This window comes from Amblyomma mixtum, chromosome 5 (genome assembly GCF_055824585.1).
Source record: "Amblyomma mixtum isolate Tamu chromosome 5, ASM5582458v1, whole genome shotgun sequence".
Taxonomy (NCBI): domain Eukaryota; kingdom Metazoa; phylum Arthropoda; class Arachnida; order Ixodida; family Ixodidae; genus Amblyomma; species Amblyomma mixtum.
The window spans coordinates 193,645,433-193,665,866 of NC_143016.1; the positions used below are offsets into that span (position 1 = coordinate 193,645,433).

The following is a 20,434-nucleotide window of genomic DNA, read 5'->3' on the forward strand; positions in this document are numbered from 1 at the left end:
CATGTTGCACCCAATTATACGAATCAAAAGAGATGAGAAGCCATGCGTACAGCTTTGTCTTATGTAGCATAAAAGTGGGCAGTGTAATTAAACATGTTAAAAGGCAGACACAAGGAGAAATGCCTCATAATACAACGGGGACTTCATTGCACTAACGGCGAGCGCAATTTGTAAAACATTGTGCGGAGAGTGTAAAACTTTGTGCATAACAGATTATGGCAAGAGGCAATGCACTGAAAGAGATACAGTGCAAAGAGTACTAGATCATTTCTTTATATTACATGAATCACAGAAATCAAAAATAGTTATTCCCTCCTGAAAAAAAGTGGTAGAATACTTACCGAAATTTGTCGAGTGTAATATGGTAATTTGCGTGGGCATAACATAGCTGATGAAATGCGTGCTGCAAGATGCTGGAGTTTTCTTGCACAAGCAGGTTCTCCTCATTTCTTGTCTTTTCAAGTGGTGTTTTTTCTTATAATTAGAGTAAACAGATTATAAAATTATTTCGTCGTTTGACAAAAGATTCATAGTGAAGCAGAATTCGCGCCAGTTGCGATTTTCCCCAGCGGCGTTAGAGCCCGGCAGCGGGGACTCCGTCCTAAGCATCCCCACGCGCACCCCCCCACCCCACTCCTCATGCACACACTTCTCGCTGTCTGGTCTCCGACGGTGAGAAAGCAGTTGTCTGGCCATTGACCTCCTGTACGCGGAAATCCGGCTCGGGCGACAGCGGGGCCAGCCGGGGCTCGGCGCGGGACGTTTCGGCGTGATAGTTTACGTTTCGTCGCCGCCTCTGATTCGTCGGTCCCGGGCCCCGGGCTGTCCGGGGATGGTGAGAGAGAGAGGGGGACACCACGGGGGGGGGGGGGGGGCTGTGGAATGTGGCGGAGAGCAGTCGAGGTGGAAATCATAGATGCGGCGGTGTGCTGGCTAACCGCGCGTGCGTGTGAAGTGTCAGCGGAGAGGTGGTCGGCTCGTCGCGAAGTGTCTGGGCAACAAGTAGCGACTCTGGGGACCCGAAATCGACAGCCCGACGCCTATCTCGGACCGGACCTCAACCACCCGAACAGCTAAGCCCCCGCCACTCCCACATTTACGAAGTATACCCTAAATTCTTTCCTTTTAAAGGGCCTTGTATTTGTATTTCCTCTCGCCTGTCATATTGGATACTGTGTGTCAAAGATATAATTTGTTCCGTCTGTCCTGTGTTTACGCTGTGCTATTCTTGATGAATTGGTGAAAGGGTTGCTCTCTTTGTTAAATTCTATTCACTCTCATTCCCGACCCCTGTGCCGTGCCTCCGGTCAGCGGCTGGTCAGGCGTGGACCTATCGCCGGTTAGACACTCGGTCCTGCTTAAGATCTTGCACCTGGGTGGAGGTGTTTGTCTCTCCTCCTCTAGAATTGATAACAGAGAGTGTGGAGCCCATTGGTGGCGTGCTCTCACTTCGTGACAAACTGGCGTCCGCGACAGGACCCTGTGCTAACCCCGACTGGCTCCTACCGCGAGACAACGTCACAGCCGTATACGCGTATTTTGAGTGATCACCGGTGTTAGACACGATGGCAGAAGCCGAACGCTTGGTTGCACTCGGTAAGGAGTTGGGTTTGGAGGGAGCAGAGTTTCACGAGTTCCTGAGGGAAGAGAGAGGAGCGGAACGCGAGGGGCGTAAGCTGGAAGACCAGCAAGAGAAAGAGCGAGATGCTCGGGAGAAGGAGCGCTCTGTGCGAAAGCTCCAGGAAATTGAGCAAGTGCTGGCGCTTCTTCAATTAAGGGCGAGTGCCAATATTAGTGGCAGCTCGGTCTGCGAACCGAGCTCGTCGGCGATGGCAACCGGAGTACTCAGAGTTCGTCCACACAAGTTGATCGCCCCATTTAACGAAAAATGTGGTTACCTGGACGCGTATCTGACGCGGTTTGAGCGGGTGGCGGAAGCCCAGCAGTGGCCACGGGAGGGGTGGGCCACTGCGCTGAGCACTTGCCTCACGGGAAAAGCCTTGAATGTGTTTGGCCGAATGCCAGCTTCTGACTCGAATGACTATGCTAAAGTCAAGCATGCGCTCCTGCTCAGATTTGGGTGGACAGAAGGAGGGTTCGGTCAGAAGTTTCGGAACGAAACACCTAGTGACCACGAGACTCCCTCGCAGTTTGCATCTCGACTGGGCAACTCTTGGGGAAGATGGATAGAACTGTCGAAAACAGAGAAGTCATACTAGGGAGTGAAAGGGCTAATTTTAGCCGAGCAGTTGTTAGAAAACTATGCGCCTGCAATGGTCACGTTTATTAGAGAAAAGCGGACCACGGACCCCAAAGAATTGGTTCAGCGAGCAGATGAATACGTGATGGCACGAGGGACCGTCAGCTTCGGCCGAAGAGACTCCAAGAAGGACAGTCTGGTCGCCGGCAAGATGGCCGAACAGCCGCGTGGCCCGGGGGCGCTTGCTTGCACGGTGCTAGATCTGTTCGCGACCGGATCACATTGCGGCACAGTGCCGGGCGAACCGTGGCCCTCCAGTAAAAAGAATCAGACGCCACCTAGCTCCAGGAACATGTCTGCATGTATCCAGGATGGCTATCTAGAATTGAAGGATGGACAGCGCGTCCCAGTCGTGAATATGACTGCTTTGGCAAAGACGCCCGACTTGCCGGTCGTAAAAGGCCTGATCAGTGAAAGAAAGGGTCGAGGGCCCAGGGGTACAGGTTGTAACATGGTGATCGTCAACCTCAGCTTCGTGAATGAAGAAGAAATGACCGGCGACCACCGGGTCGTCTAATTGGTAGACCGCTCTGCTAAGCTACTGCCCGAGGCCCGCATTCAGATCGACACCCCAAACTACAAGGGGGAAGTTATAGCGGGTTGCATGGAGGAGCCCCTTTTTGACCTTGTTTTCGGAAACATTGAAGGAGTACGATGCTGAGTACCAGATACTGAGTACCAGACACTGAGTGGAAACCCGAGGACTCGGAAAGGGCAGAGGCTCCTCCAAGTAAGCATCATGATCCATGCGACAAGGGCCCCGACCAAGTTACCATGCCCACGGCGGCGGTCATGACCCGGCAGCAGGAGGCCCGATAATCCAAAGAGGGATTCCGTAAGCTACGGGTGCCAAATACTCTCCCTGACTTCAGCCCCGACCAAATGAGGCAAGACCAACGAGACGACAGCAGCCTCCTGGTTTGCTTCGAGGCGGACGAGCGGCGAAAGAGGACAAAGTGCAAGGGAGGCGGTTCGTTCAAATTCTGTCTTCATGATGGCCTGCTATACCGAAAGTACGTTCCAGGCACCGGAGTGAAGACGACCGAGTTAGTAGTGCCCCAGAAGCACCTCGAGAAGGTTCTCCAGTTGGCACATGGGGGGCTGATGGCAGGGCACCTCGGTAGAAAGAAAACAACGGATCGCATCCTCGCAGACTTCATTTGGCCCGGATTACATGGCGACGTGGGCAGGTTTGTCGCATAGTGTGACATATGCCAGAAAGCCATGGCGCGCAGCACAGTGCGGAAGGTTCCCTTGGAGCGGGTGCCTCTCGTTGACACCCCTTTCAGCAAAGCAAAGTCGCGGTCGATATAGTAGGACCCCTCAAGCCTACCCCACTCCGAGGCAGCCGCTACATTCTGACGCTGGTAATTACGATACCCGATTTCCAGAGGCAGTAGCCCTACCAAGTATTGAGACAGAGCGGATTGCCGAGGCATTTCTACACGTATTTGCCCGGGTTGGCGTTCCGGAAGAGATGCTCAGCGATTGAGGGTCCAACTTTACTTCCGAGCTAATGGCTAAGGTTGGGCGCCTTTTATCACTGCGGCTGAAAACGACGACTCCCTACCACCCCATCTCGAATGGTCTGGTGGTGAAAATGAATGGCACCTTGAAGAAGATGCTGGGCCGGATGTGTGCTGAACAGCCCAAGGACTGGGACAGATTGATCGAACATTTACTATTTGCTTACCGGGACGTGGCCCAGGAGAGCACGGGTTTCTCACCATTTGAGCTGCTTTTGAGCTGCAGTAAGATTGAGGAAGAGGTGAAGACAGCTTACGAGTATGCCATCGATCTTAAAGAAAGTTTGTAGACGACGTGCCAAATCGCTCACGAAGCACTGAGCCAAGCAGGAGAACGATACAAGGCGTACTACGACAATCGGGCCAAACGGCGGCAGCTGCATGAGGGAGACTAAATGCTTCTGCTATTGCCCACTGAGCACAACAAACTAACCATGAGATGAAAGGGACCTTACCCAGTCGTTGGAAAAAAAAACGGAGTGGATTACGTTGACGACGTCGAAGCCACTACCAAGACATTTCATATCAACATGTTAAAGAAATATAATGCCCGCGAGACGCGACCAAAACACTCAGTGCCGACCGTCGCCATGGTGGCTGCGGACGAGGAGTGCACCGAGCTCATGTGGCCATTGGATGACCAGGTGGGCCCCCAATACGTCTCCGTGTCGGACCAACTGACCCCGCAACAGGTGAAGGAACTGCGACGTCTTGCATTAACCTATCGGGATGTCTTCACGGAGAGGCCAGGCTTCACGACACGGGCTGGATGCTCTTTGCGACAACGGCGAATAAGTCCATCTACGTGAAGCAATATCCACTACCTCATGCCGTCCAGCAAGCAATCGAGAGGAGGTGTCCAGCATGATACAGATGGGAGTGACTGAAAAATCGCGGTCCCCGCACAACGCCCCGGTCGTTTTGATTAAGAAAGCGGACGATAGCTACCGGTTTTGTTTGGATTTCCGACGACTAAATAATGTGCTGGTAGCAGACGCGGAACCTATTCCTCGCGCGGACTGCTTAATCGCCGAAGTTGGGGCAAGCAAGTACTTTTCTAAAGTGGACTTATCGAAAGGATATCGGCAAGTGCCTCTGGAAGAGGAGTAAGAAAAGACCGCCTTTTCAACACCCAGTGGACATTACCAGTTCAAAAACATGCCATTTAGCATCGAAACGGCACCGGCAGTATTCGCAAAAGCAATGAGGAGAGTGCTGGAAGGAATTGACAATGTCTACCACTATTATGACGACATTTTGGTAGCGACGGAAAGCAGGGAGGACCACATGACGGCACTCAACCTTGTTCTAGAACGAATACGGGCAGCCGGGATGGCGATCCATCTGAAGTGTCACCTGGGTGTGGAGGAACTTTCTTTCCTCGAACACACCATTAGACGGGCAGCCTGGGTCCAATGAAGGCCACTTTGGACAGGATCCGTGATGCTACGAGGCCGACGACCAAGCGCCAAGTTCGAGCGTTTTGGGGACTGTCGGGTTACTACCGGCAGTTCATACCAAACTATGCCACCGTGGCGACTCCCTTGACGGACCTGACTAAGAAGCTAATGCCTAACACCATTGAGTGGGGGGACCGGGAGCAACACGCTTTCATAGAACTGAAACGGCTTCTCGCGGAGCCACCCATCCTACAGGTGGCTGATTTCCAAAAGGACTTCGTGCTTCGCACAGATGCCTCCGACCACGGTTTTGGGGCAGTGCTCCTCCAGAGCAAGGAGGGGGTGCTGCACGCCGTCGCCTACGCAAGTAGGAAGCTGCTACAGAGAGAGCGAGCCTACTCAGCAGTCGAGAAGGAAGGTCTCGCAATTCTCTTTTCTTGATGACATGGTGTAAGTGTCGTCTCTCTTTGTTAATTAAATTCGATTCACTCTCATTCCCGACTCCTGTGTCGTGCCTCCGGTCAGCGGCTGGTCAGGCGTGGACCTATCGCCGGTTGGCCACTCGGTCCTGCTTAAAATCTGGCACCTGGGTGGAGGTGTTTTTCTCTCCTCCCCTAGAATTGGTACTAGAGAGTGTAGAGCCCATTGGTTGCGTGCTCTCACTCCATGACACATAGGTTGGGAATAACTTGCAGGTATACAAACTCAATACCTCAAAAATGCGACATTCCTTGTTAAGGTGGGCTGTAGGATGCAAGAAAGCCACGTAAGCAGTACTCCCAACAGCTTTTAGTTCACTCAAGTGGAATTTGTTGAAGTCCATAACGTCAGTCGTGCTTCAAATTGTTTTTAAATACTTAAGAAAAAATAGTACTAGTAAATTATTAACTGGGCTTTTAACTTTTGTAGGAGAAATTTTTTGCAGTCTCACAAAAATGCCAACCCTAGACATTTTCTAGTGGAGGTACTCAACATGTCTCCGTTATATAGAGTCAGAAATGCACTGAAGCATTTTCACTGAACTAACATCTCTACGGGATCCATGCCTAGCCATAATTGCAAGGACTTGATCAGAGATTTACATTTTGCTACATGTAAAATTACTTTTCTTTTTTCCAGTTTCTTAAAACATGTGTGTTCACCCATACTTGAAAATCAGTGAGCGCTTCGTCTGCTCGTCATTCTATCTCATGCTGTCCTCCCGCGACAAAAGAACTTCAATACGGGCTGATGAGTGAAAGTGCGCTAGAGTAGATCGTGTAGTCAGTAAAGTGACGAGTGAGGAAATGGTAAGGGTTGGACTGAGCCTTAGGTAAAATGAACGCCTGTCTTGAGGAGGTTAAATGTTTGGCTACTTTGTGTGCAGACTTCACAGGCATATTTTAGCGCTAAAACGGGACGACAGGCAAAAGCTGTCTACAATAAGGAACGTACTAAGCTGGTTTGCCACTGCATTGCTTGCACCAGTTGTGAGCCACGTTTCCTTACCGTTTCAATCCTGGGGAGAAGTGCTCAAAAAACTGCTCGCGAAACCTTGGAAGTTATATAGAATTCAGCGCGAAAAAACGGACAAGGGACTAAGTAAGGGACACAGAGACATTCGTCCCTTGTCCGTTTTTCTTTTGCGCTGAATTCTATATAACATGCTTCACCAAGTAGCCCGGCAGCTTGCTCTCCTAAACCTTCGAAGCTTCCTTTATCAGGAAAGAGGGACAGGACTGCGTTAGTGACACGTCTGTCGTTCTGTACAATGCCGAGATAAATTTCCTATCGCACCTTATATGATTTCCTATGTAACTCCAAGTTCCTCGGTAGGTAGCGCTGGCGCAGGGTGGAAGCATATTTATATGCGTCGTTCTCGCTTCAATAAAGCAGTTGTCAGTAGCGCCCGTGTCCATCTTGTCTTTCTGTCGTCCCGTCGTTTGCGCTAAAATATGCCTGTGATGTCTTGAGGAGAGAAGGTCTGTGGGTGAAGGGGTGATGGCTGCGAAACTCTTAACAAATCGTCGGAAGTAGGAAGAAAGCGCAATAAAGGTGCGTACGTACTTTGGAGACTCGGCAATAGGAAAATCATCGACGGCAATGATCTTGCTCGCATCAGGGCATATTCCCAAGGCGTCGACGAGGTGGCTAATGATAGTGAGGTGACGGCAACCGAATTGTCAGTTTCTGGAAGTGAGATGGAGCGCGGCGTTGCAGAAAATATCTAGGATAGCCCAAAGTGGATCAAGGTGCGTTCAAAACGTCGGCGAGAAGACCACAACATTGGCTAGGTAACATAGGCGTGTTCACCTTTTGAATCCACTCAGTAGCGAGTCCATCATCCGCTCGAAAGGGGCCGGCACATAGTATGAACCGAACGGGGATCACTTTCAATCAATCATTTATTTTCAACATCGACGGTATTGAGTGATCGCAGACAAAAAGCCTCAATATGGACTTGACATGGTCCGCGGCCCCGTGTGAATGGCAATCTACAGCAAGCACAGGTACACGATCAAACAGTTTCACACATATGATAAATCACAAGTACTTCGCTCATTCAGAAAAATCGAGAGAAGATATTTCAGCATTTGTTGCCCATAATTGGTGCGCAGGCGTGAAATTTCCCATCGCTGAAGTTGGCAAGTGTTGCATGTGAATAGCTTAGATGATAAGTTAGCGATACTACTAAGAGCTTTGTTGTTTCTTTTAATACCTACCTGGTAAAGTTTTCTTAACGTCGTCTTGTAGATTTCAGGGATATGTGTTAGATTCAGTTTTGTGAAGATAGGCTCTGTGTAGCTGTGATATGGAACATTCGTGATTATTCGAACTGCCTTTTTTGCAATCTGTAACGTTTGATGATATTCGTGTTAGTGGTGGTGCCCCACACCGAATGAAAGTAATGTATAATTGACAGAAATAAAGCTTTATATATTAAGAGCTTGAAGATTTTTTTTTTTTTTGAAGATGAAGCAAGATCGTAGTTTAGAAAGGGCGCCAGTAACACTTGAAATTTTAGAGTTAACAAAATTTGTATGTCCGTTCCATGATATATGCTGTTCAAACATTACACCAAGGCATTTGACAGGGTAACGGAGTGGATTTCAAGAAAAGGCAAACGTAGCAGGGGGCGGCAGAAAATTAGGTGGGCGGATGAGATTAAGAGATTTGCGGGAATATGGTGGCCGCGGCTGGCGAAGGACAGGGTTAATTGGAGAGACATGGGAGAGGCCTTTGCCCTGCAGTGGGCGTAGTCAAGCTGATGATGATGATCATTTGACAGCAGGTACAATGGGAATATGTGAATTATTTAGAACTAGTGAATCTCGTACCTGCACATTGCGGTTTTGGGGCGTGAACAGGACAGCCTTAGTTTTATTATTATTGATAGCAACAGATTTCGCATTACTACATGATGCTAACGAAATGAGGGTATCATTCGCTCCGGAAAATAAGTCATATGGATTTTGCTGCACTCAGGAGTATAGTAGTATTGCAACGGATAGTCTCCGTGAAGACGACGTAGAGGAAGTGTCCGGTGTGTGCGCGCTTGCCGGTCGGGGCTCCCTATGGTCTGCACCCTGTGCTCCGGTCATCCTTGTGCCGACGTAGACTTCGGGTCACGTAACAGTATCATCTGAGTACATCAGAAAATTCACGGTATTTTCAATAGTGACCAAATCATTTACATATATGCAGAACAACAGAGGTCCCAAGATGCTGCCTGGGGGCACGCCTGCATGAAGTTATTTCAGGTCGGACGTGCAATCATGCACAACAACCTTTTGCTGTCGGTGCTGAAGATAAGATTTCAATAACGCAAGAAAAAGGCCACGGAATCCGTAATAGTTAAGTTTTTCTAGGAGTGTGAAGTGATTGATACGGTCAAAGGCCTTTGAATAATCGATGAATATGGACAACGTACACATTTTGCGTTCGAATGATTCCAATATTATTCCTTCTTGTGTTAGTAAAGCGGTCTCTGTCGAAATGCCTTTGATGAAACCAAACTGCGCGGAAGTGATCAGTTTCTTTTAAAATAAATGAGTGCATGCGACTATGTGTTAGCTTCTCTAGGCTTTTAGAGAAGATCGGAAGAATAGAAATGGCTCTGTAGTTCGGAAGTTCGTTTTTATCCCCGCCTTTGTATAAAACTATAACTCTGGCAGTTCGAAGTTTTTTAGGGAAAGTTCCAACGGAAAAAAAGAAGATTGAAAACATGTTCCAACACATCTGATATCCGATCGAGCACATGCTTAACTGGTAGAATGACGAGTCCGTCTATATCGGTACTATTATTGTTTTTGAGAGAAAGGAACACACTGCTTATTTCGTTCGATATTGTTGGGGCTAAAAAAGCAGTAGACTGAGTCCGTGGATTTAAATAACCTGAGAAATTAGGATCATGTTCGTCACTGTCAATTGATAAAAAAAATAGAACTATAATAAATAAAAATAAACTGATAAGGACCGTCGCGAGTAACGAAGACTGTTTTTTCGTCGTCATTCTCATCCACAGCGATCTACTAAAAAAAATGACTGGCAGTTTAGAATTGCTAAGCTCAAAATAATATGAAAAACACTTTTTTTTGCAAAGTCACACCACCGCCACGTACCTCCAGAGCCGCGTTTCAGTAGCAACATTGTCACACGTCTGAAAATATTTTTTATTTATGCTATGCTATTGGCACAAACCGGCAAACATCACAAGATCTTGTTGGGGGGCTGCCCATCGGAAATGCGATTTCGCACTATTTACAATAGAAGGGACATATAGGGTAGTTTCTATACGGACATAATGAATAAACAGCGCTAAAGACGAGGACGAACAGCAAAGAGGACGAGCGCTGACTCGCAACTAACATTTATTGATGAAAACACAGAATGTATCCAAGCCAAGCAGCACCAAAACCACACAATCATCAAAAAACAAAATACATATCACGACAACCCCCAAGCATACCCTGTTCTAGAAATCTAACCTCATTGTCTGTTAAAGCAACGGAAGGGTCACTCACACATTCTTCTCTTAATCTCATGTTATCTCTGGCTTGAATAATTTCCCGGTTGATCTTTGCCGAATGGGCATATAAAATAACTGTCTGTGATAGAAAAGTATGGCAGCCTTTACAGCCCTTACAATTCGTAACCAGATTTGCAAAGATTGGCAAAGATCGACCTGTAAATCATTGATGCCAAACATATCATGAGATTAAGGGAAGAATGTGCCAGTGACCATTCCATTGCTTTAGCAGATAATGAGGTTAGATTTCTTGAACAGGGCATGTACAGGAGGATGTCATGACATGTTTTTTTTTATTTTGATGATTGTATGGTTTTGGTACTGCTTGTCATAGATATATTCTGTGTTTTCCTCCATAAACGTTAGTTGCGAGTCAGCGCTCGTCCTGTTTGCTCTTCGTCCTCGTCTTTAGCGCTGTTTCTTTACTATATTAACGCACTATTTAACCCGAACGAAGATCAATCGGTAAGAAATACAGGGCTCCGTGGAGATAGTCCAGTGCATCGTCTATACGGGCATTGGGATCAGGTGATCGTGATCGACGCAAAACGCCAAGTATCGTCATTAATATTTTTACTAAAACCACAGGGGAGGCCCATGGACTTAAGGATGGCTCTACGGTGTCCTTTGTTAACATCTTGTCGACTTCCCGTTCGATCATGTTCTGCGCTGGAGAGACTGTACGGCCGTCAATGAAAGGGTGACGAGTCCCTGGTGCTTATGCAATGCTTAACAATGGAAGTTAGCCCCAGGGCACAGTCGTCAAAATCAGATGGCTCAAAAGGACTTCTAAATGCGTCTTATATCCTGAGCTTGCGCTGGAGATAGGTCGGCGGCTATCGTTGTCGGGCACGGTGACAGTAGAGGATGGGCAACTAGAATAGCAGCGCACGTGCGTGGTCAGATACGAAAAGTGGCACTCGTGTATAGCGGCATTCCATGAGGAAGCGGTGAACATGAGTGGCCGATCTGAAAACTGGAAGGTGCTACGTGTGGTTTTGGGCAATGCTGACAACTGTATGCGGAGGAGCAAGATCCTTAGCGAAGGGACGTCCGTAATGAGTCAAACGATATAGTCACCGTCGGGGACAGGCGGCACGCACAAGGAAACGTAAATCGCGCCTTCTTGCTTTAGACGGATAAACTCGACAGTACACAGGCGGTAGACGACGGGGTAGGGCGGATCCAGTAAGACGGGAAGCGCTCGCTGCTCTACACTTGTGGCACAAACGAGGAGGGCTGAATGCTCAGAGACAAAGTAAATTGTGATAAATTAGGTCATTGGGGCTCTGGGCGTGGAAAGTAAATAAAACGGAAGTATGTCGGCTGTCGATGGACACACGGGCAGTGCACATTGCAACAGCAGCAGGTATTTCTCCATCAACCACACGGACAACGGCTGAGGAGACACGTATGAGCACTTTCCACAAGTGACGACAAATTGCAAAAGGTATAAAAGACACCTGCACTCCGATATCACTGAAAGCGGAGACAGACACACTAGATGATGCAAAGCGCAAAAGGGACAGGACGAACGAAGAAACAACACGGACAAGGCGCATACTGGAACTTTAATTTTTTAATGCACGATGTTGCCTTTTATAGCATGGTGCAAGGGAAAAAACGCAACAGGCACACAACCAAAACACACGACAATTGTGACGATAGCTGATATCAATGCACTCTCTCGCCCAAGTACACAAGTTCCTTTCTTGTCAATAACACAGAGGGGTTGCTAACACATGCTTCACCAGGGGCGCTATGCTGGAAGGCCCGAGTATGCTGAAACTCGGAATCTTCCCGAGCTCTGGCGACGCCCTCAGATGAGTGAACTAATGGTAGCAAGACAAAATCCCACCCTCGTCACGCCTCCAACTTCATTGGGTTATCTGGATATATTCCGTGCTTTATCATCACATCGGCGCCACCTCATGGGCTTCATGGGCGGTCTACAAAGAACGGGTCACGTGAGCCAACCGCCGGTGCACTTTTCATTTGTGTGTCGCTCCACCAGGTGCATTGCGTGTGCAATTAGACAAACGAGTTTAGTTGAATTTTATAATGCACTTAGTACACCTTTATAAGCGTTTTATAGTGTGCAAGATTTCGATTTAAAGCGCTTAAAACTGATTCATGCATTATTAAATTTTGCTTTGTACCGCGAGGGAACGCTACCAACGCTACGGTCCCGTCATCAGCTGACTGCCAAGGCACATGTGCGATGCTGTGAAGGCTACGGAAGTAGTCCGCAAAAAAACAAAAAGAGAGGTGTATCGCTCCGCGCTGTTATGCGGCCGTGTGGTCTAACGCGTCGCTCCGGAGAGTCGACAGACAATGGGAGTGGGTGGGTTCAAATCCCGCATGGTGAAACTTTTTTTATTCGCACCTTTTTTTTTAATCGCAAGTTGTATTTCGCATCACTTGAATGAGAAAACTCGTTTTGTTCAGAATGGCTTGAATATTATGCCGTGTTCTGAAATGAACTGCATGCATCTGTTCATTTGATGCATACCGCGTTAATTTGAGCTGTCCGAAATTCGTTGTCAATGAGCTCGCACCGGCTTTTGGTCAGCAGTGGCGGTTTTCTTCCCGATTCTGCAGTATTGTGACTATACTTTTTAGATGCAAGCTAGAGGTTTGTGCGAAAGATGACGTTCATTCGTCGGGTTTAATTAATTAGCACAGTGCTAAGTGCTGCGCCGTGGCCCGATTAACAAGTGGGCGTCTGTAACTTTCGGGTCAAATTATTTTTACACACACCACCTCGATGTGGCCTGTTTTCCCGAGCAGTCAGGTAAAAAGAGTTCCAAGCTGTGGGAGCGTCAAGTAAGAATGCAGAAAAAGTTGTACAACGCGTTTGCGAGAAATGGTTTATTCTGGAAACAGCCAGTGGTGCTTTTTCAAGAGCCATGCTATGATACGGAGCATTGCCCATGACGACAATGCTATTGGCCGGAATGTTTGGCAAAAACTTGTCGGTGAACCACTTCTTAAAGTACGAGGGGGTACCCAAAAGAAACCGGACTTATTTTTGTTTGAACTTATTTTTTCACATTTTCAGCACAGGCCTTCAATATCCTTCAAAGTACTCTCCACTTACAATGATACGTTTGTCGAATCTTTCATTCCATTTTTCAAAACATTGTTTAAATTCATCTTTTGTGGTGCTTGACAGTCCCTCCGTCGTTTTTTTCTTCACCTCAGCAACATCAGCGAAATGCTTTCCATTCACCTGTCTTTTCATTCTACGAAACAAAGAAAGTAGCACGTGGCAAGGTCGGGTGAGTATGAGGGTTGAGGAACAGAGGTCATGCCATTTTGGTTCGAATTTGTCGTAGAGACAGGACTATGTGAGCAGGGGCATTGCCGTGGTGGAAAAACCAGTCACCCGTCTGCCACAAATCAGGCCGCTTCCACCGAACACTGTTGCCCAGTCTTTTCAAAACATACAAGCAGAAAGCCTGGTTAACTGTCTGACCCTGCGGAGAAAATTCTGAATGGACGACTCCTCTCACGTCGAAAAAACAAATCAGCATTGTTTTGAGGTTTGATTTCCCCTGACGAGCTTTCTTGAGGCGAGGTGAATTTGAAGTTTTGCATTGGCATGACTGTTGCTTTGATTCAGGATTTAATTCAGGAACACTTGAGTTGTCCGCATAGCATCGTCATTGAACGTCTTTCTGAATATTTCAAGAGTTTCCGTTCCACTTTTGTCGAGAAAAAATCAAAATTTCACCGGCACACGCTGTTCACGAAAATCAGCCATTACAAAAACGACGCTCACACAAAACAGTCGTCACTCTAAAACTCTGCATAAACTAGTCTGACCTCCTTCAGCGACGGCACTCGGCTTACCGACTCTGAAATGTTCGTTCTATGCACTCCTAGCGGCAAAACGCGGTACCACAGAAGCTGTGCCGATTCAAAAAATTATTCCGGTTTCTTTTGGGTACCCCCTCGTAGTTGCCATCCATCTCAGAGTGGTAGTCAGCGTGGTTTCCCTTTTTTGCTCTGAAGAAGTCAGCAGTGTCTTCCACGAATCCTGTTGCACTGCTCCCACCATATACAAGAATCAAACAGGCTCATTTTCCCGAAGGCGCAGACAATCCCGTTGTTAAAGCTTTCAGGAAGGCATCCTGAGATGACTTTACAGTCTTGTCCTGCCAGACGTATTCTTTTGTGTACCCTGCGTTGACCCAGGTTTCATCTAGGTAGACGATGCACCTGCAAATGCAAAACAACCGAGTACACGAGTCAATGCTTGAAAGTAAACAAACACGCTGCAGCATGTAAGTAGGCAATGCACTGCAACACACGCACTGCTGACTCCTGTCTCACAAACACCCGCTCAAAGACACTCGAGAAAAAGAATTTTCTAAGCTTAATGGCTCCCTTGTTCGGGCTTCTATTTCACGCCCAGGCGGCATTTGGTAGCCAGCTTATATTCACTGTATGTTTGCATGGGCTACTTGACTAATTCGGCAACGTTTGAAATCTCTTCACTCGCGGCGACTGCGAATAAAAATTGCCAACGTTCGCAGCAGTAGCGCCAGTAACTCGCAACACCGGAGCAACTGGCAGTGCACAGTCGGTGTCCATTCGTTCCTACGGCGACGACGAGATGGCACTACCCATTGCAGTGCTACATTTTTGGCAGTTTTGATGTTTTTGCTTGCCGCAGCAATTGGGATTTAGCGATTTAATCTGACCCATGCAGACACGTGCCCCACCGAAACGTAGCGCAAAACTGGTCGTGAAACATCACCACTACGCAAAAGGTCGGCAACAGCAACGTGGTTAAGACAATTTCTTCTAAACGTGTTATCCTGAAGCAACACTCACTGTTCCGACTACGAGGTTGCCAAGCTAACATCAAGCTCTATGTGAAGCCAGTCTAAACGTGCTGCGTAAGAAAATAAGCAAGGAACGACCCGTACCTGCCCTGTCCTCGGAATTCCTTGATCGCCCGCAGGTATCTGCGACGCCAGGCAATGATGTCACTTCGCTCGGTCAGTGCAAGTTTGCTTTTTCTTTTATGAAATGTGAATCCGATGTCCTTCATCAACCTCCACAATGTGGTTTTCTTGAAGTTCAGCAGGTCGTCGTCCTCATTGCCAGCCTTTAGCACACTGTCCAGTGTTGGGACTTCCCTCTTCGCGTGCATACTGTGCACTTTCAGACGGATGGCATGGACTGTGAAGCTGTCATTCTTGACTATTCGCGAGCTTGAAATCTTCATGTCGCGAGGTCTTTTCTTCGGAGACGCCACAGGCCCGCACAGACGCTCCGCCTTGATTTTGGCAACGCTACGGGGAGATACTCCGGTGTCCTCGCTCACAGCACTCAGTACTTTCCGAACAGACTTCTCCGGAAAACGGATCCTGGTGTGGCCGAACACATTCGCAATTACTTGCTTGGCGTGCACGAACCTTCGGGAAAATGCGTATAGGAGAGCTGACCGCGGCCGCTCAGCTGGACGCCATTTTCTCAAAAGTGAAAGGGAGGCGGACGGAAAGAGTAAAAACGGCGGCCAGCGGGGACAGCGAAAACGTGACATGGAAAAAGACGACAAACGCAAAATACAAAATCACAGATCTCGACCGATTCGCTCGCAATAACATCATTTTGTGTCACGCTGATGACAAATCCACGAAGCCTATCTGCAATGCATTTGTTAATTTTCGCTCACCCCAAGCAACGCACTATTTTCTGTCACGGATGCAGGCAGCGCAAAAAAGAGCGCTAGCTTTGACAGCGTTGCACCTGACGTATGAAACGGAGTATAGACCAGAATTTTGAGCCTCTCCCGGGCGCGGCCATTTTGCACCGACTGGCGCGCCGCGGTGCGGGCGTTTCTTTGGGGACTGCGGGGCTGCGGCAGTTCCGCGGCCGCGCCTGCATATAGCCGCGCTTCGGGCGCTAAAAAAACATCGTCGAGCATACTTCCGTTGCGTGTCTGTGTTGCAGGAAGTATTTACATTATCAAAGCGATAACATTGACGCGTTTTAATGACATTTAGTTTGACATTCAGGTTAATTGTGCCGGCGCTTAGAACGCGCTCGTGCTTATATCGAATTTCGTCTTGGTGCTCCACCGCAAAGAAACTTTTTGTTCAATATCAACCATTAGGTGTGCGGCCAGCATGCTGTTCCAATTCCCATGCACTCTTATGCCTTCCTGCCAGCCGGCCATAAAGCCCCCCCCCCCCCCCCCCTCTACAAACAGGGCTTTCTTGTCGCCGCGCAAGTTTATCAACAAATTACCGCTGTGAGCTCAACTGAGTCGCAGCGCCAACAGAAAACAAATTTTGTCATGGTTTGTGCAACCTGGTGCATAAAAACGTACTTTCGCTTAATTTATCAAAGCTTGAATAGATATGAGCAGCTAATCCAGCTTTCACTAATTCTGAGGTCCGAAGTCGCGTTATTTTATTCAGGAGCTCTCGCCGCGTGTGAGAGCGTTGCGTAGCCGTTTGGCTAAGTGTGGAAAATGTAATGAAACCGCGCATAGTATTTTCCTATGAATAAGGTAGATACCGCACCGCTGCAGTGGCTCAGTGGTTACGGCTGTCGGCTCTGGCCCAAAAGACGCGGGTTCGATCCCGGCCGCGGCGGCCGAATTTCGATGGAGGCGAAATTCTAGAGGCCCGTGTACTGTGCGATGTCAGTGCACGTTAAAGAACCCCAGGTGGTCGAAATTTCCGGAGCCCTTCACTACGGCGTCGCTCATAGCCTGAGTCGCTTTGGGACGCAAAACCTTAAAGGGATACTGAGGCGGTTTTCGAATCAGCTAACCTTCTAGGGTTTTGAAGTAGTGTCATTGCTGATCACGTCTGTGAAATTATTTTTTCGATTTTGGCTAAAACAGCGGCGCAGTCACCAATTAAAAACGCGATGTTCAAAATTCCCGCGCCCCGCGCGAGCGCAGGAGAGGGGAACAGCGGAGAGGGAAACCTCGTCCATGTCGGCCAGCGTGACGTCATGTTGAGGAGCCGGGATGCTTCGGCGCACGCGAGCGCGCTTTCAGCGCGCGTTGTTTCTCGTGCTGCATGCCTTGTTCCTCGTACTGCGAGCGTTGCGACGTACAAAGCGTGTCAGCCGACCTTGAGAATCAGATTCAGCAGGTACTACTCTGCGTTCGTGTCCACGAACAACTACGGCCGCGACTGTGTCGTCTTCCACTGTTTTCCGCGAGACCACAAGCTCGCAGCGCAACCGCTCGCTGCTGTGACAAAGAATTCAAGCCGACTAAAGCAAGCTTACTCTGCTCGAAACACTTTCGTAAAAGCGGCTACGGGCAGAGCTTGTCCTAGTGTGATCTCTGGAGATTTCTGTCGAAAAGGCGCGGCTGAACCATGACACAGTTCCATCGATTTCCTCGCGCATAAGAGGCGTGTCACCATTCCGAAGAAGCGCCTCTTTTAAAAGTAGAAACATGCTCACTTAGCCCCTGAAGAAACCTTATAGAGGCTTAAGCATGTGTCGCTCTCCTCAGCTTAGGTGCGGCCAGACCACCTGAGACGTGCTCAGCAAGGCTCGGTTAGTGATTTTATACTCGGTTCGACGTCTCCAAGCAAGCAAGCAAGCAGAACAAAGCACAATAAAGCAAAGCAAGCAAGCATCGAAGCTCTTCATATGCGGCATCTCGTTTAATCCTAGCTAAGCAATTAAAATGAATGCGTTCGACGTTGATTTCGGATGCAAATTTATGAGTGAAATGAATGCCAACCGAGTTTTTGCAAAGAAAAACCGCAACCTTACTCGGTTTCTTCATCAAGTTGTGGCAGCGGGCGAGTTGCAGCTAGCTTGGCTTTTCCTCTCCCTATTCTGTTTTGCACGTGTGTATGCTATATATTCTGTTGCGAAAGCAATAAATCTAGTTGATAGTTTGCGCTCTTTCTGTCTTCTGCCTCTTCCTGTGTACGTTTGTTCGTGTGCGCAACGCCATCCCAAGAAAATAAACACACATATAGTTGGCAACTACTTCACTGAACCTAAACTGCAAATCTAGGAAGGGCGAACGTTTCCGAGGCAGCGATTAATATTTTCTGGCATCTGCTGAACGCGCCAGGAGTGAAGCGTATTTGTGCGCGTATTTGGCTTGGTTTCCAGCGCACCATGATTGCGTCACTATCTTGTGGTCACATGCCTCGCAGTGCTTGGCCACTGCGCTTCGCTAATTTTGACACCAACTTCGTGCTCCTTCATCGTTCACTTGAAATACTTTCTTGCCCCAACCTGCAACGCCGGGTACTGAGAACAAGATTTACACAGTGCTTTGGGCCTTTTCTTTAGGATGACGCTCTTCCGCGCGAGCCAGGAGGCGTCCGGTGGTGGTAATTGACTTGAGTATTGTTCGCACCCCTTCCTTTCCGAGAATACGAGCCGATGTTGTGCTTTCACCTTTTACGCATGGTCTGTATCGCGTCTTTGACGCTGGCGTATGCTTGTGCTAGGCATAGAATTTTTTGCTTGTGTCTTTTTTGGTTGTTTCAGGCGACCTAGTGGATATTGTTGAAAAGGATGTAGAGGTGAGGCTGTTTGCCGATGATTGTATAATTTTTAAAGAGGTAGTAAGTGATTCTGACCACTTGTCACTTCAAAAAACTGTGCTAGCAATTGCAGACTGGTGTGAGCGCTGGGGCATGGATATTAACCCAAACAAAACCGTATTATTAAGAATCACAAGAAAAAAATCACCCAGAATTCACAGTTATATACTTCACAATCATCCCATTTTAGAAGTAGAAAGCTATAAGTACCTCGGAGTAACCCTCACGAACAAACTTACTTGGTCCACTCATATAGCTGACATCTGCTCATCAGCAGTAAAGAAGTTATGGTTTATTAAAAGAAAACTCAGAAACTCTCCCGTGAGTACCAGAATCACTGCATACAAGGCTTGTGTTAGGTCCCGACTTGAATATGCGGCAGCAGTGTGGGACCCGCATAACAAGAAAGACATTGCTCAACTGGAGCGTGTTCAGCGAAAAGCAGTTCGTTTTATTTATGGGAAATATAGAAGGATAGACTCTCCAACTGCATTAATTCGAAAGAGTAATTTACAGTTCTTGGCAATAAGAAGAAAAGTTACCCGTCTAGTACTGCTTCATAATTACATGTCTGGAAATTTGAAGGCAGATCTTCCTGATTGCGTGAAGCTGGCGAGCACTAGGAGAACACGTCATGTACATGAGCAGTCATTAGCACCAATTTTTGCACGAACTAGTGGGTTTAAGAACAGTTTTTTTCCGAACACTGTCGCGGAGTGGAATGGCCTTCCTTCGGGTCTATGTAAGTCTAGAAATTTTGAGAAGGAGCTCAAGAACTTATTGTATGGCTCCTAGTATCTTGTTTGATGACTCTGGATTTGTGTCCTGTTTACTGACTCGCGGTGTTGTAGCTGATGCTCTTTTAGAAATTTTTTTAGTTGTATGCCCCTCCTGCTTGGGCCAACTCTGGCTTGCAGTATACTGAAATAAATAAATAAATACGTGGAATGAGCCAGCTGTAGTATCCTTTTCTTCGGTGGTCAGTAAAAAAAAATAGTCGCCGTATTCGCTTTTACAACGACACGGAAAGCTGCGATCTGCCCTCAACGCAGCGCCGGATCCGCGTCGGCAGCTTCTCCAGTCCTCAAAGTGACGTCACGAACTCTCTTGACCAATCACGGGCGGCGGCGCGCCGCGCGGCGTGCCCCGCGGCACAGGCCGCATATTTCGGCTAAAAAAGGCAATTCGCGCTTTTTTTTGCCTTAATTGGATGCGATATTCCAGTATACAGCATGAAAAACTATAGGATGCCGCTGCCAGCCCGATTTTCAGAAAAAGTGCTTCAGTCTCCCTTTAATAAACCAAACCAAATTAGTGTAGATACCAACAGCAGAAAGATACTATAGATAAACCTTTACCCCCCAGATCCCTCTGACATGCGTGCGGAAAAAGCAGCTGAAATCGGTAGCGGTCGTGCTTACAATCCTGTGCATCAAATGTGTTTAATGGGAACAAGAGCAAGCTCAGCGCAAGGATGTCGAACACGTACTGGTGATCGAAAACACGCGCTCCGTCGGGACAACCTTCAGTCTGCAGCTCGCCTATCCAGTTACTCCACTGAGTCAAATCAATAGATCTACATTCTGATGCATAAAATTATCATAGATGATATCGCACCTAAAAGGCGACAACAATCGACACGACAGCGCAGAAATCTGCTTAGAATTGCCAGTTTCCAGTCCGTACAC

The 20,434-nt window shown here is 47.9% G+C and overlaps 2 protein-coding genes across 2 annotated transcripts in view; one reads left to right on the plus strand and one right to left on the minus strand.

Annotated features, from left to right (window-relative positions):
* LOC149345307 (uncharacterized) overlaps positions 1-20,434 on the plus strand; it is a 203,210-nt gene that overhangs the window by 69,312 nt on the left and 113,464 nt on the right. The gene's annotated exons all lie outside the window — the stretch shown is intronic.
* Positions 14,277-15,489, minus strand: LOC149345309 (uncharacterized). Its single transcript, XM_089542822.1, has 2 exons — positions 15,132-15,489; positions 14,277-14,418 (listed from the first exon to the last, which is right to left on the minus strand). Exons 1-2 carry the CDS (start codon positions 15,431-15,433, stop codon positions 14,277-14,279), a joined length of 444 nt encoding a protein of 147 aa, XP_089398948.1. The 5' UTR covers positions 15,434-15,489.

Coding starts and splice junctions, on each gene's coding strand:
- LOC149345309 (XM_089542822.1), bottom strand. CDS start 15,433: ATGAAGATTTCAAGCTCGCGAATAGTCAAGAATGACAGCTTCACAGTC. Junction 14,419..15,131: donor GAATTCCGAGGACAGGGCAG/GTACGGGTCGTT, acceptor TTGCATTTGCAG/GTGCATCGTCTACCTAGATG.